This window comes from Lepus europaeus, chromosome 18, assembly GCF_033115175.1.
Source record: "Lepus europaeus isolate LE1 chromosome 18, mLepTim1.pri, whole genome shotgun sequence".
Taxonomy (NCBI): Eukaryota; Metazoa; Chordata; class Mammalia; order Lagomorpha; family Leporidae; genus Lepus; species Lepus europaeus.
Genome location: NC_084844.1, coordinates 34,519,804 through 34,536,955, shown reverse-complemented (window position 1 = coordinate 34,536,955; position 17,152 = coordinate 34,519,804). Strand labels below are relative to the sequence as shown.

Below are 17,152 nucleotides of genomic sequence, written 5' to 3'. Positions count from 1 at the left end.
AAGAGTAATCTACGGCCAGCGCTGCGGCTCAATAGGCTAATCCTCTGCCTGCGGCACCGGCACCTCGGGTTCTAGTCCCGGTCAGGGCACCGGATTCTGTCCCCGTTGCTCCTCTTCCAGTTCAGCTCTCTGCTATGGCCCAGGAGTGCAGTGGAGGATGGCCCAAGTCCTTGGGCCCTGCACCCGCATGGGAGACCAGGAGAAGCACCTGGTTCCTGCCTTCGGATCAGCGCGGTGCACTGGCCGCAGCAGCCATTGGAGGGTGAATCAACGGCAAAAGGAAGACCTTTCTCTGTCTCTTTCTCTCTCATTGTCCACTCTGCCTATCAAAAAAAAAAAAAAAAAGTAATCTATGCTCATAGTAAAATATACATAATGTTACAAAGAGACAAAAGGCAGAGAGACAGAACCAGAGAGGTCTCACATCTGCTGGTACATTCCTCAAATGCCTGCAACAGCCAGGGTAGACCAGGCTGAAGGCAAGAGATGGGAAGTCAATCAGATCTCCCATTTGGGTGACAGAGACCTAAGTACTTGAGCCATCACCAGCAGCTTCCCAAGGTGTGCATTAGCAGAAAACTAGAATCTGGGCATTATGATATGGGATGTGTGTGTCCCAACCAGCTAAGTTTTAACCACTGTGCCAAATGTCCATCCCATGAAATAATCATTTTTAAGGAGAGCTGAGACTCCAATCCAGAACTCAAACCCAACACTTTACTATGGCATGCAGGCCTCTAAGTTGATATCTTAATCCCTATGTCAAATGCCCACCCCTTCTGCCTTTCTTCGTGAAATATCTGGGTTTTTTGTTTGTTTGTTTTGACAGGCAGAGTGGACAGTGAGAGAGGGACAGAGAGAAAGGCCTTCCTTTTCCATTGGTTCACCCCACAATGGCTGCCGTGGCCGGCGCACTGCACTGATCCGATGGCAGGAGCCAGGTGCTTCTCCTGGTCTCCCATGCGGGTGCAGGGCCCAAGCACTTGGGCCATCCTCCACTGCACTCCCAGGCCACAGCAGAGAGATGAACTGGAAGAGGAGTGACCGGGACAGAATCCGGTGCCCTGACCGGGACTAGAACCCGGGGTGCCAGCGCCGCAGGGGGAGGATTAGCCTATTGAGCTGCGGTGCTGGCCAATCTGTTTTAAACAATTGTCTATTTTGAATTTTTAAAAAACCAAATTAATTCATCCTTTCTTCTGCCAACCCAAATCTATTGTTTAACCCTTCTAGTGAAGTTTTCATTTTGTTTACTTAACTCCAGTGGTCAATTGATGATTGGTCAGAGGTTATAACTAAGCATCTTAAGCCAATGGCATTTTCTCTCTTTCAAACAAATAAATTTAATAAACCAAAATAATTAAAAAACCCAATTAATTAAAACTGGCAAACATCCCAGAGTAAATTCAGGTTAAGTATAGGAAAGTCTAAACTCGTGTCACACACAGTTGTTACAATATTAGCAAGTTTATCTTCTGACTAAATGACAGTTTGATTATCTATCTTTACTTTCCCAGAACAGACATTTTAGTTTATTAATTGTCCTCAGGTAAGATTCCATTATTAGTTTTATGTCATGGAAATAGGTAGATGCCACTGAGGCAAAAGCTAAAAATAAAAAGCTGAAGCAGTAAAACAAGGCTATGTCAGCTGCACTGCTGTGGTGGCATATTTTTCTACATAGCAATCAATCAGAAAACAAAACTACTACAATGAAAGTGTTTCAATAGTAACAGTCTTCAAAGATAAAGCACAGGAATAAGACTATCAACAGATATATCATATATATATATATATATGTTTTGTTTATCAAAACAGATCACAATTATAACATTTAAAACAAAAACTTTATAACCAACCCAGTTATTTTAAATTTGTTTCATTTTAGAATAATACTGTTTAGCAGAAAAAACTGCTCTCTCTACTGTCTGACTTCTAAAGCAACAGCAATACTAGTAGCAATTACTACTGAAAAAGAGGTTATTAATATATTGAAAGAATCCTCATTTTGATTTTAAAATCTTAATTAATTTCTCTGATCTGAGATTTTTTTTTTTTTTTTTTTTTTTTTTTTTTTTGGTGACAGGCAGAGTGGACAGTGAGAGAGAGAGAGACAGAGAGAAAGGTCTTCCTTTTGCCGTTGGTTCACCCTCCAATGGCCGCCGCGGCTGGTGTGCTGCAGCCGGCGCAGTGCGCTGATCCGAAGGCAGGAGCCAGGTGCTTCTCCTGGTCTCCCATGCGGGTGCAGGGCCCAAGCACTTGGACCATCCTCCACTGCACTCCTGGGCCACAGCAGAGAGCTGGCCTGGAAGAGGGGCAACCAGGAAAGAATCCGGCGCCCTGAGCGGGACTAGAACCCGGGGTGCCGGCGCCGCAAGGCGGAGGATTAGCCTGTTGAGCAGCGGCGCCGGCCTGATCTGAGAATATTAGCTAGGTAAAAAAGTATGTAACTAAATTCGGTGACCTATAATGACTAAGATTCAAGTCAGAAAGGATTACTTAACCTACAATGGCTGTACATGTACTTTGAGGCAGGACAACTATCGCACACTTTGGGTGTAACAAGATCTCAGGAAGTCACATGCTCAAAAACTGAAGATGCATCTTGCAGCAGCAAGTTCGTGATGACTCAGGTGTAAAGGCCTAGGTCACTTATGTATATATTAAGAGTATCTTAGAGAATAAATAAGACACTAATGGAAGTTACTGCCTCTAGGAATCAGACTTAGGGCACACTTAGGAAACAGATTTACTTTTCACTTAAGTCATTTTATATTGTTTGAATTTTTTTAAAAGATTTATTTATTATTTGAAAGGCAGAGTTACAGAGAGGCAGAGAGGGGGAGAGAGAGAGAGAGAGAGAGAGAGAGAGAGAGAGTCATTTCATCCACTGGTTCACTCCCCAATGGCTGCAACAGCTGGAGCTAGGCCAACTGGAAGCCAGGAGTTTCTTCCGGGTCTCCCACGAGGATACAGGGGCCCAAGTACTTGAGCCATCTTCTACTATTTCCTCAGGCCATAGCAGAGAGCTGGATCAAAGAGGAGCAGCCAGAATTGAACTAGCTATATGGGATGCTGGCGTCAGCCCCCTATATTGTTTGAATTCTTAACTATACACATATATTGGGAATAGTGATATGAAAATTTAGATGAAACTTCTCTTCCAGAGACAAATATATTAAATTAGAACAGGCAGGTGTTGTAGCACAACAGGTTAAGCAACTGCTTGGGATGCCTGCATTCTACACCAAAATGCCAGCTCAGTCCTGAATACTTTGCTTCCTATTCAGATTTCTGCTAATGCATCCTGTTGTAACATACCCAGATGGAGTCCTGGGTTCCAGGCTTTGGCCTAGTCCAGCCCTTACTGTTGCAGGCATTTGGAGAATGAAATAGTGGATGGAAGATCTCTCTCTCCCTCTTTTTGTCTCTCCCTTCCTCCCTCTCTCTTTTCATCTCTTTGACTTTCAAGTAGTTAAAAACTAAATAAATATTTTTCTAAAAATAGGAAAAACGACCAGACACAATCATTGAAAGTCTTTAGAGATTGATCAAAGGACTTAAAAAAAATCAATGGAATTCAGTAAGAGTGAGAGGGATCCCATCCCCCTATAGCTGTGTGTGTGGAAGAGCTTTTCAGAAAAAAATGCACATATATAGTATTTATATAAACACACACACACACACAGAGAGAACAGTAAAGCAAAGAGGGCAAAATGTCAAAAATTGCTAGAGGAGTTAAGATGCTACTTTGGAGTACCCCCATCCCATACCTGGATTTGAGTTATGGCTTCACTCCTGAATCCACCTCCCTGCTTATGTGTATCCCAGGTAGCAGTGGGAAATGGCTCAAATGGTTGAGTCCCTGCCATCTGTGTAGGATATCCACATTGAGTTCTCAGCTCTCAGCTTTGCCCCAGCCCAGCCCTGGCTGTCATGGGCATTTGGAGAGTGAAACAGTAGAAAGGAGATCTCTCTGCCTATCTTCCAAATAAATACAATTTAAAAACTATTAGAATTGGAACTCCCTGATTTTACAAATGAAAAAAATGAAGCCCAGAAAAGGCAAGCCTATAGTCAGATAATCAGGTACACTCTTGACTTTTACTTCAATACTCTGCAGTAATTTTCTGACTATTTTTAGCTAACGAAAACCAGTCCAACCAAAACAATTTAATGGGGGGTGGGGGGAATACTACTAGAATCAGAATTTAATTTTTTTTTTCATTTATTTGATAGGCACAATGAGAGAATGAGAGAGACAGAGAGTAATCTTCCACCCTATGGTTCATTCCCCAAATGCCCACAGCTCCATCCAGGTCTCCCAAGTGGTTGGCAAGGACCCAAGTACTAAGAGCCACTATTTCCTGCCTCCTTGGATATCCATTAGCAGGAAACCAGATGGAAGAGGCAGGACTCAAATCCAGGCACTCCGATATAGAATGTGGGCATTCCAGGTGGTGTCTTAACTGCTATGCCAAATGCCTCCTGTAGAATCAGAATTCTGACACTTAAGGTGGCAATCTATCTGGAGTAGGCAGCACATTGATTAAAATTAGTTTTTTTTTTTTAATAGGGAGGTATATTCATTATAATCATGATAATGATAAATTAATCTGGACCAAAAATTCAGTCTACAAAGAATAAAGCCAGTGAGATAACACATTCTATTGTTAGGCATGATTGTAGACAAGATACAGTGTCTACCCAGAAGCTTCTTTAGAAAAAAATTACCCCGTTACATAAAAGCAAAGTTGACATGTGTCAACATTAAGTTGTGTCCCACACTGACATACCAAGAAAGGAAGGAAACAGAAATTTAAAGCCACCAAACCATCAAGAGTTCGCTAAGATATAAAGGCTGAACTACTTTGCTTATGATTCTAGAAAAAACAAAAGTTAATAAATTACTAATTTACTAGAAAAGGACAAAGGTTCATTCTATTATCTTCCTTTACCAATGAAAGGAAATTTACTTTCAGCTAGAAACATTATATACTCCCTGTGCCAAACAACTAAGTTAAAGGATAACAAAACGTAAAAATTGTTTATCCTTAGTTTCCTGCCCCAGGGCAAGGTATATGGTAAATCTTCAACTAACACTCAGTGAATTATTGAAGATCTAAATAGAGAGGTATTCAAGTATATGGAGAAGAGACTCAATTCTCCTAAGATGTTAGTTCTTCCCAATTTCATGTATAGATTCAATACGACCCCAATTAAAACCTCAGCAAGTTGTTTTGTACATTTGAATAAACTGGGTCTAAAGTTTACACGGAAAAGAAAAAGATCCAGAACAGACAAAACAATGATGAATGAGAAGAATAAAGTCAGAGAATTGACCCTACCTAACTTCACACAAATACAGTCAAACTAATTTATGATAAAGGAACAAAGGAATTTCAATAGAGAAAGTATAGTTAACGTACTTTAAAGAAACGATGTTGGAAAGAGGACATTCAACTGCTAAAGCACAACATTAAAAGAAACTCTAAAAGGGTATGGCAATGACTTTTTAGATACTCTAACAAAAGGCAAGATCCATGAGAGACATAATTGATAACCTAGCCTTAAAAACTTCTGTCCTACAAAAGGCAATGTCAAGACATTGAGAATATAAGCCAAAGATTGTTAGAAAAATATTTGTATATGATATATCTGATAAAACATGCAAAGAACACTTAGCTAGTAAGAAAACAAGGTTTTAAAAGGTATGAACAGGCTAAGCTAATCCTCCACCTGCAGCGCCAGTACCCCGGGTTCTAGTCTCGGTGGGGGCGCTGGATTCTGTCCCAGTTGCTCCTCTTCCAGTCCAGCTCTCTGCTGTGACCCGGGAAGGTAGTGGAGGATGGCCCAAGTGCTTGGGCCCTGCACCTGCATGGGAGACCAGGAGGAAGCACCTGGCTCCTGGCTTTGAATCGGCGCAGCGTGCTGGCCATAGCGGCCATTTGGGGGATGAACCAATGGAAGGAAGACCTTCCTCTCTGTCTCTCTTTCTCTCTCACTAACTCTGCCTGTCAAAAACAAAAAAAACAAAACAAAAAAAAAGGTATGAACAGAGACCGGCGTTTCAGCATAGCAGGTAAGGCCACCGCCTGCAGTGTCTGCTTCCCATATAGGTGCCAGTTTGAGTCCTGGCTGCTCCAGTTCCTGTCCTTGGGACCCTGCACCAGTGTGGGAGACCTGGAAGAAGCTCCATGCTCCTGGCTTCAGATCAGCTCAGCTCTAGCCATTATGGCTATTTGGGGAGTGAACCAGCAGATGGAAGATCTCTCTCTCTCTCTGCCTCTCTGTAACTACCTTTCAAATAAATAAATAAACCCTTTTTTTTTTTAAAGTAATTCAGATAGCAAAAAGTATATGAAAAGATGTTCAATTTTTTTTTTTTTTTTTTAATGGCGAGTGAGAGGCCTGCAAGGCCTGCAGGCTCCACTCTTTTTTTTTTTTTTTTTTTAAGATTTATTTATTTGTTTTATTTGAAAGTCAGAGTTACACAGAGAGAGGAGAGGCAGAGATAGAGAGGTCTTCCATCCGCTGGTTCACTCCCCAAATGGCTACAACAGCCGGAGCTGTGCCGATCCAAAGCCAGGAGCCAGGAACTTCTTCTGGATCTCCCAAGTGGGTGCATGGGCCCAAGGACTTGGGCCATCTTCTACTGTTTTCCCAGGCCATAGCAGAGAGCTGGATTGGAAGAGGAGCAGCCGGGACTTGAACTAGCACCCATATGGGATGCCAGCACTGCAGGCAGCAGCTTTACCCGCTACGCCACAGCGCCGACCCATCAATATCTTACATTGTCAGGGAACTGAAATTAAACCAATGAAGACCATTACATACCTATTAGAATGGCTAAGAACACCAAATGCTGGTGAGGATATAAAACAACAGTAATTCTTTTTAAAAAAAGATTTATTTTATTTATTTGAAAGAGTTAGAGAAAGAGGCAGAGCCAGAGAGAGAGAGAGAGAGGGAGACAGAGACCGAGGTCTTCCATTCACTGGTTTTCTCCCTAAATGACCACACCGACCAGAGCTGGGCTGATTCAAAGCCAGGGGCTAGCAGCTTCTTCCAGGTCTCCCAGGTGGGTGCAGGGGCCCAAGGACTTGAGTCATCTTCCACTGCTTTCCCAGGCCATAGCAGAGAGCTGGATCAGAAGTGGAGCAGCCAGGACTCGAACTGGCACCCATATGGGATGCTGGCGCTTCAGGCCAGGGCGTTAATCTGTTGCACCACAGTGCCGGCCCCCAGATAAAATGCAGGCGGTGGCTTTTATCTGCTATGCAATAGCACCAGCCCCAACAGTAATTTTCTGATTCATTGCTAGTAGGATGTAAATGACGGTTTGGTAACTGACTTAACATACTCTCCCACAGGACCAGAAGAGAGTTAAAAACCTGCACTGACACCAAAACCCACACACCAACATTTATAGCTGCTATATTCATAATTGCCAAAATAGAATAAGGCACCCAACAGGTCCTTCAGTAGGTAAAGAGGTAAACAAGTACCATACAATGGAATACTGTTCAGCAACAAAAAGAAAACACATGGAAGAATCTTAAGTACATATTGCTAAGCCAAAGAAGCCTATCTGGGGTCGACACTATGGCATTAGCAAATAAAGCTGCCATCTGCAGTGCTGGCATTCCATATGGGAGCCAGTTTGAGGCCTGAATGCTCCACTTCTGATCCAGCTCTCTGCTATGGCCTGGGAAAGCAGTGGAGGATAGCCCAAGGACTTGGGTCTCCCTGCACCCATGTGGGAGACCCAGAAGAAGCTCCTGGCTCCTGGCTTCAGATCGGCCCAGCTCTAGCCATTAAAACCATTTGGGGAGTGAACTGACAGATGAAAGACCCCCCACCCCCGCCTCTGCCTCTAACTCTGCCTTTCAAATAAATAAATCTAAAAAAAAAAGAAGCCATCTGAAAAGTTTATATATTATATGATTACAATTATACGGCATTCTAGAAAAGGCAAAACTATGGAAATTGTAAAAAGATCAGTAGTTGCCAGGGATTTTGGAGAAGGGATGTCAGGATGAGTAAGTGAAGTAAAGGGTGCTGTAATGGTGGATATGTGTCATTACACCTCTGTCAAAAACACATGGAATATAAAAGTCAAAGAGTGACCCTTGTAGTTAATAATAGTGTTTCAACATTAGCTCATCAGTTGTAACAAAAGCACAAATGAAAGATGTAATAATAGGGGAAAGCATGTCTCTGTGAGGGCTTAAGATGATATGAAACCCTTTGTGCTTTCTGCTTCACTTTCCTGTAAACCTAAAATGGCTCTTAAAAAAAAAAAAAAAAAAAACCTTATCAATAAACTTACCGGGTCTAATAAAGACATTTTCCACAGACAACATTGCTGCTATTGGAAGTAGGAGATCTTCACAGTCTAGAGAAGCAGCCTTTATTACTGCACATGTCAGATGTGGAGGGAGAGGAAACTCCACCATAGACAAACCCAATCTGGTCACGTGGCCACTCCTGAAGCAAACAATAAGTTCTTTAAGCCTTTCTACTTTGGAATGAGTACAAGTTTAATGTACCTTAAAAAAGCACCTTCAGACATTCAATTCAAGGAAATCAAACACTGGGGTCACTGAGAAGAGGAACACAAATATGATAAATCTTCCATTGTCAAAAGCCTTAATGCAGCCCCCCAAAAATAAACAATGAGGCAGAATTAACAAGTATAATAAAAGATACAAACATGCTAAAGCAGCACAGAGGATGTCCCAAGGAAATAAGAGAATGATAATTATCAACCCTTCCCGTATTACACAATAATGAGAATGAGGACTCTGGTTTTCAGTCATTTCTGTTCCCAGCATAACGCTTCACTGAACTGGTGCTCAGAAACTACTTGTAAAAATAACAGCAATATTTAACAAAAATAGTTTATCAAACAGTTGTGGTCAAGAAAGACTGAGAAGCATAAATCCCAGTTACAAGGAAATAAAAAGTCAACAAATCATTTTCTATTGATATAGCAAGGTATTTGGAATGCTGTTTAAAAAGAGATCAACATCTGTTTTGGTTGCTGTGTTTATTTTTGTTTTACCTGTCAATAGCATCACACTGGTAAAGTTGTTTAAGAGCTTCTAAAATAAGTCTCTCATTAGGTGGATCCAAATAGGGAAATCTGTTTAAATGAAACATTATTGAGATCATTATTTGAACATGGTAGGATTTGACACAAACTTGATGAAAATGTCTTCAAAACATTTTCTCTTTTTCAAGTCCTCTTCTTTTTTTTAAACATTCTATGATTATGCTCAGCATTCAGCAAAGGAGGAAATAATTTTTTCTAAACCACACTCCTATAATTCAAGAAACACTTTTTTTTTTTTTTTGACAGGCAGAGTTAGGCAGTGAGAGAGAGAGACAGAGAGAAAGGTCTTCCTTTTGCCGTTGGTTCACCCCCTCAAGTGGCTGCGCCGATCCAAAGCCAGGAGCCAGGTGCTTCCTTCTGGTCTTCCATGCGGGTGAGGGCCCAAGCACTTGGGCCATCCTCCACTGCCTTCCCAGGGCCACTGGACTGGAAGAGGAGCAACCAGGACAGAATCCGGCGCCCCAACCGAGACTAGAACCCGGTGTGCTGGTGCCGCAGGTGGAGGATTAGCCTAGTGAGCCGTGGCACTGGTCCGTACTTTTTTTTTAACTTCCCTTTGCTGGAACAGTCTCACCATTCTTCTTTTCCTTCCTCATCCCTCACAATTCTCAAGTCAACTCTCTTTGATAATCCACAATTTTAATTGTTTCTATATATATGCATACATATATACACATAATATGCATGAGTATATACTCATTTCCTACTGACCTATCTGTAAATAAGTTGTGTGGATACTCATTTTCTATTGAACTATCTATCTGAAAATAAGCTGCAAATAAAGTGCTATTTCACTTTGATAATTTTCAGCATGCACTTCTTGAAAAGGACATTCTCTTACATTACCATGACATCATTAGTGAACATAAGAAAGCTAATTTAAACATTAACAATAATATTCACAAAGGATACCAGAATGGTATGCAGCCAAGCATAAATATGCATATTTAAAAAAGAATCAGTATTTAATAACATCTGCACTAAGTTATTTTTCCACCTTAAATATTGAGATTAAAAATTATCTACAGGACCAGTACTGTGGCATAGTGGGTTAAGTCTCCTCCTACAGTGCCAGCATCCCATATGGGCTCCGGTTCTAGTCCCAGCTGCTCCTCTTCCGATCCAGCTCTCTGCTATGGCCTGAGAAAGCAGCAGAACATGGCTCAAGTCCTTGGGCCCCTGCACCCACGTGGGAGACCTGGAAGAAGCTCCCGGCTCCTGGCTTCGGACAGACTCAGCTCTGGCAGTTGAGGCCATCTGGGGAGTGAACCAGCAGATGGAAGACCTTTCTCTCCGTCTCTCCCTCTCTCTGTCTGTAACTCTGTCTCTCAAATAAATAAATTTTAAAAATTATCTACTCTAATTTCTCACTTTGAAAAATGTCCAGCGGCCAGCATTGTGGCACAGCAAATTAAGCCACCACCTGCAATGCTGGGATCCCATATGGGCAACCAGTTCAAGTCTCATCTGCTCTACTTCTGATCCAGCTCACTTGCAAAGGCACCTGGGAAAGCATCAGAAGATGGCCCAAGTGCTTGGTCTCTGCTACCAAGGTAGGAGACCCAGATGAATCTCCTGCAGCCTGACTTAGCCTCCAATACTGCAGCCATTTAGGGAGCACACTAGCAGATAGAAAATTTTTCTGAATTAGTAGCTGCAATTTAAAACAAACAAAAATCTCCAAGACTATTCTTCTGTTACCTTTCCCACATGTGCTTTCAAACAGTCCTGAAGGTTTCTAGAACAAAAGTCTGCAAATATTTTATGTAAAGGGCCAGATGGGGCCAGCGCTGTGGCGTAACTGGTAAAGCCACCACCTGCAGTGCCTGCACCCCATATGGGTGCCAGTTCGTGTCTGGCTGCTCCACTTCCAATCCAGCTCTCTGCTATGGCCTGGGAAAGCAGTGGAAGATGGCCCAACTCCTTGGGCCCCTGCACCCATGTGGGAGACCCGGAAGAAGCTCCAGGCTCCTGGCTGGCAAACATGCTAGTTTGTCAACTCCTCATAAAATGAGGTGATACTCCAAAATTGAACTCCATATGTCAAGCAGCCAACACAGAACAAGAATGCTACAATTCCCTGTCATATGGACTTTAGTTGATTAATATAAACAAAGGGTATGCCAGTGGGATTTTTAATTGTTTTTTTCAAACAGAATCATAATTACAAGTTTGTAAGTTTGGGGTGATCTGATAATCTCAGGTGTATTTCCCATATGAATTTTCTTATTATATATCCAAAACAGAACATAAGGTGCATCCTTTCAGATTTATGCCTTGTTGATTTTTTGCCCAAGATTCTGGCCTGTTGAGCTTATTCTGAAGCTTGGTTTTAATCATCTACCAATTAGATATGAAAATTTGTGTAGAAATCTGATAATCAATACCTTTATTCAATATCTTAAATTTAAAATGCTAATCAAGCCGGCGCTGTGGCTCAATAAGCTAATCCTCTGCCTGCGGCGCCGGCACCTCGGGTTCTAGTCCCGGTCAGGGAGCCAGATTCTGTCCCGGTTGCCCCTCTTCCAGTCCAGCTCTCTGCTATGGCCCAGGAGTGCAGTGGAGGATGGCCCAAGTGCTTGGGCCCTGCACCCGCATGGGAGACCAGGAAAAGCACCTGGCTCTTAGCTTCGGATCAGCGCGGTGCGCCGGCCGCAGCGGCCATTGGAGGGTGAACCAACGGAAAAGGAAGACCTTTCTCTCTGTCCGTCTGTCTCTCTCACTGTCCACTCTGCCTGTCAATAAATAAATAAATAAACAAATAAAATAAAATGCTAATCAGGAAAGAGCTAAGTCTAGCACATTACTAGTAAAATTTCCATCTAGCTTAATAAGCAATTAATCGATACTTGGGTTTGAGATCCCAATTTTGGGTTCCTGCTACTGTGCTTCCCTGGAAAGCAATAAGTCAAGATGGTTGAAGTAGTTTGGGCCCCTGTGACTCATCTAGGATGCACTGAGTTCCTGGCTCCCAGCCCAGCCCTGGTTGTCGCAGGCATTTATAAGAAGCAAACCAGCAGACAGCATCTGCCTGTCTGTTTCTCTGCCACTCAAAAAAAAAATTTCCTTTTCCACACTTTTCTGATAACCTATTTTGCATAACTTCTCATCAATGACCCACAATGGCTATGACACTAAATCTCAAGTTCTTTTAGTACCATGGAAATAATGTCTAAATCCTCAAGAAAAACTTATTGATGGTAGTTAGGTTTTCTCTCACTTCCTAATCCATCTTGGTTATCAATTCCTTTTTAATCAGACACGTTCTTCCCTTTTTACTTTTAAAATATTCTTTTTAGAAGACAAAGGGAAAGCAAAATAATAATTAAGAAGCATTTTTTTCCCTCTGTCATCTGTGAATATTATACCATCTATCCCACATGCTGTGTCACTTCTTATTATGCATACAACTTAAAAAGAATAAAGAAGGGAGTCTTGGGGCCAGTCCTACAGCACGGCAGGTTAAGCTGCATCTGCAGCACTGGCATCCATATGAGCACTGGTTCAGGTCCCAGCTGCTCTATTTCCAATCCAGCTCCCTGATAATGCGCCTGGGAAAGCAGCGAAAGATGGCCCAAGTGTTGAGGCCCCTGCACCCACGTGGAAGACCAAGAAGTTCCTGGCTTCTGGCTGTGGATCAGCCCAGCTCTGGCTGTTGCAGTCATCTGGGGAGTTAACCAGCAGATGAAAGATCTCTCCGTCTCTGCCTCTTTTTCTCTATCTGTATCTCTGCCTTTCAAATAAATTTAAAAAAATAAATAAATAAAGCTCTAGTCTTATAACAACTAAAGTTTAACATTTGATTAATTTGACAGCTGTTCTACTCTTAGCTTCACATGTCTGAACCTTTTATCTGCAATATCAAAAGCTAAATGAAAGCAAAAAACTACCATAGAATATCACCCTGTCTTTTTTGGTATGTAGCAATATGCTAGCCATTCAACAGAAGCAATGAGGGGCAGGTGGTTTTGCATAGTGGTTAAGGTGCTACTTGGGATGCCCACCTCCCATCTCAGAGTACTTGGTTCTAGTCCCAGCTATTCCATTTCCAATCCAGCTTCCTGTTAATACATACCCAGGAGGGTAGCAGATGAAGGCTCTTGTAGTTGAGTCCCTGCCACTTATTTAGGAGACTGGAATCAAGTCCCAGGCTCCTGGCTTCAGCCTAGATCAACCATGGTTGTTGTAGATGGAAGATACGCCCCTCCCTTTCTTTCAAATAAAATTAAAAATAATGTTTTTAAAAAGCTCCCAGAAATTATCTGATTGAAATTAGAGTAATTATATGCTTTTCATTACAAATGAACAGTGGTCAGTAAAGTAACATAAACAAAATTAGCACCAAGCTTCTCACTCCACACCCCTGACCTTAAGCCACAGTTAAAATATAAGCAAGGGATCAAATCCCCATAAAGCAACTCCAGGAAGTCTTTTATTTTGGTTTAACTGAAAAACAACTGATACAAAAATGAGTTAGCCTCAATTCCCAGGAAAATATGACTCAATACTGCAAAAGAATTTTTGAGGAATAACCTGGCTTCACTCTAATAACCTGTTCTTTTTAAAATGTTGTTCACATACCTTATAACATCATGTATGGCAAGGCACTTTAAGGTCAGAACTACAGATGTCAAACTAGTTCTCTTAATCTCAGGGATTACATGGTCAGGCATACACTGGTTCCAAAAATCTTTGCTATAGATTCGAAAGCATTTTCCTGAGGAAGTCCTGCCAGCTCGGCCACTTCGCTGTAATGCTTCACTCCTACAGGAGATAAGAACAGAATTCTTCAACATGTTTTATGGATTTCCTATTCCCAAACCAGCTAGACACTATCTAATCAACTGTTCTTTGAACAAAAAGGCTTGGCATAGAGACTTACTTTGAAATTGGAACCACCTCCAGGATGTCCAACCCTAATCTGGGGTTGTGATTTAACTGCTTCACAAAGCCACCATCTACCACATATCTAAGAAGAATGAAAACAAGTTAAGAGTCCAGAAAATAAGCAAAGAGTTGTTAATTTTTGACCACATTGGATACTCCTTTTTCACCAAATCAATAACTACACACAATGCCCTTTGTTATGTCTATATGTTGGAAGTTAAGAAACTGTAAGCCTCATACATTGCTGATGGAAATGCAAAATGGATGAGCCAATGTAGAAATCAATCTAGCAGTTCCTCAAAAACTTATACATAATGAGGGTCTTCAAAAAGTTTATGGAAAATGAGTATTAGGAAAAAACTATATATGGATTTTAATTTTTTTGTACCAAAATAAACTTATCTTTTAATTCCATTCTTCCACAAATTTTCTGAAGTACCCTCACAGACTTCCCATATGACCCAGAAATTCTATTCCGAAGTATACATCCAGAGGAGTGAAAACAAATACTCCAACACCTAACTGCCAAAAGAGAAAAAAAAACAGGGCTGGCATTGTGGTACAGTGGGTTAAGCTGCCACCTACAATGCCGGTATCCCATGAGAGTGCTGGTTTGAGTCCCAACTGCTCTGCTTCTGATCCATGAATGTGCCTGGGAAAGGAACAAATGATGGTCCAAGTACTTGGGGCCCCTGCCACCCGTATGGCAGACCCACATGGAGTTCCACGTTCCTGACTTTGGTCTGGTCCAGCCCAGGCCATTGTGGCCATTTGGGGAGTGAACCAGAAGATGAAAGATATTTTCTCTCTCTTTCTGTAACTTTGCCTTTGAAACAAATAAATAAATCTTCAAAAGGGAAAAACTACGGCTGGCGCTGTGGGTAAAGCCGCCACCTGCGGCATCCAATATTCAAGTTACTCCACTTCCAATTCAGCTCCCTGCTATGGCCTGGGAAAGCAAAGGAAGATGGCCCAAGTACTTGGGACCCTGCACCCATGTGGGAGACTGGGAAGCTCCTGGCTCCTGGCTTCAGACTGGCCCAGCCCTGACCACTGCAACCATTTGGGGAGTATACCAGCAGATGGAAGATCTCTTTCTTTCTCTCTGCCTCTGTCTCTGTAACTCTGCTTAAAAAAAGAAAAAAAAAAGGGGGGGGGGGGGGGACGGGAACCACCTACATGTCCATGAACCATTAATGGGGGAACAAACTGGGATGTATAGATAAATAGATACACATACACATACACAGCAGAATGTTAGTCAACCAAAAATGTAATGAAGTATTGTATATGTTATAATTTATCCTTAGAGAAAGAAACCAGACCAAAAGAAACCCCAAAACCATATAAAATAGCCAGAACAGAAAATACATAGAAATGCAGGGTAGGCTGGTGGTTGCCAGGGGCTGGGGTAGTAAGGAATACCTTCTTGGCATTTTATTTTGGGGTTATAAAATGTTTTACAACTACAGATAATGGCTTTATAAAACCATAAATGTACTAAATATCACTTGAATAATTCACTTTATTTTTTTTAAAGATTTATTTATTTATTTGAGAGTTAGAGAGAGAGAAAGAAAGAGAGGTCTTCCATCCAATGGTTCACTCCCCAACTGGCCACAACGGCTGGAGCTGCTGCGCCGATCCGAAGCCAGGAGCCAGGAACTTCTTCCAGGTCTCCCACTTGGGTGCAGGGGCCCTAGGACTTGGGCCATCTTCTACTGCTTTCCCAGGCCATAACAGAGAGCTGGATCAGAAATGGAGCAGCCAGGTCTCGAACCGACTGCCCATAGGAAATACTGGTGCTTCAGGCCAGGGCGTTAACCTGCTGCGCCATAGCACCAGCCCCGAATTGTTCATTTTAAAATGCTTAATTTTGTTACGTGAATTTTGTCTCAATAAAAAAAAAAATACAAATTTGAAAGTAAGCTCCTCACCATTATAGCAGGTTCAGAATTCCAATTAGCCTTTAACATACTATTTTAAGCCAATTAAATGCAAAACAAATCAGGTAAATAATTAAGTTAGGAAGAGTCATTAAGTACATCATTCACTATTCTGGACCATGCTATTTAATGGCTTTTGCTTGTGCTAAAAACAGAAAATTACAAAGTCAATTTACTCAGGACAGCTGTACCCTTAATTCCTTCATGAAAGTTTTATATTTAAAGTAAAATAGAAAAGCAGAAGGAATAATAAGACTTTCTCTCAGATCTAGGTGGTCATTTTACCCAGGAAAAAATATGAAGAATCTTTAGGATTTAGGCCCAGCCTTCCTTGGAAGGCAGTCAGACTTAGCTAAGGATATAACATTGGAAAAAAGATAAACATTCCAAAAGGAGAGCTGGCATTGTGGTACAGCAAATTAACCCACAGCCTGTGAGGCTGGCATCACATATGAACAACAAGTTCAAGTCCCAGATGCTTTGCTCTCAATTCAGCTCCCTGCTAATGCACCTGGGAAGGCAATGGAAAACAGCTCAAGTGCTTAGGTCCCTGCCACCCATATAGTTAATGTGGATTGAGTTCCGGGCTCCTGTCTTCAGCCTGGCACAGCCCTGGCCAAATATTTCTAGGTTCCCTCTCCAGCCCTGGCTGGAGTGAACCAGCAGATGGAAAATCTCTTTTTCTTTGTCTCTCCTCCTCTATAACTCTGCCTTTTAAATAAACAAAAACATATTTTAAAAAGGGTTATGGTTCAACAGTGAAAGAATTTCACATTAGGTATCAAACCTGATCTAAATTTTCCAAGTGTTTCTCTATCTAAATTTACTCAAAAATTTGAAGGCATCACTGATTACATCTAAAAGATAAAGGATTTGCATTCTAGTTATATTTCACAAAAAAGTAGAAAGTGACAGACAATATCTCTAGATAAAAAGTAGGACTATAAGGTAGAAGGCAATATCACCTCATCTGAGGTGTATGCTGGTAACTGGAGCATCAAAAAATAGTGAAAATAGTGAAACCCATAATTACACATAATCTTAAATTTGGGAATAAAAAGCTCCAATTTGCTGAGTAGCTAAAAGTGTGAAAAAAGAATACAGTATGCACCTCATACTTCATTTCTAGTTCAAAATAGTAACTACAAAAAATATTAGGTGATTGTAAGTTGGGAAAGCTACAAAGTAGGAAGAAAAGGGA

The 17,152-nt window shown here is 41.6% G+C and overlaps 1 protein-coding gene across 1 annotated transcript in view; it reads right to left on the bottom strand.

Moving 5' to 3' along the window:
- DHX40 (DEAH-box helicase 40) overlaps nt 1-17,152 on the bottom strand; it is a 43,939-nt gene that overhangs the window by 8,957 nt on the left and 17,830 nt on the right. The window contains exons 9-12 of the mRNA XM_062216548.1: nt 14,001-14,087; nt 13,700-13,882; nt 9,068-9,148; nt 8,333-8,490 (exon numbers count right to left, since the gene is read on the bottom strand). Coding sequence (XP_062072532.1) covers nt 8,333-8,490; nt 9,068-9,148; nt 13,700-13,882; nt 14,001-14,087 — 509 coding nt within the window. The remainder of the gene's footprint in view (nt 1-8,332; nt 8,491-9,067; nt 9,149-13,699; nt 13,883-14,000; nt 14,088-17,152) is intronic.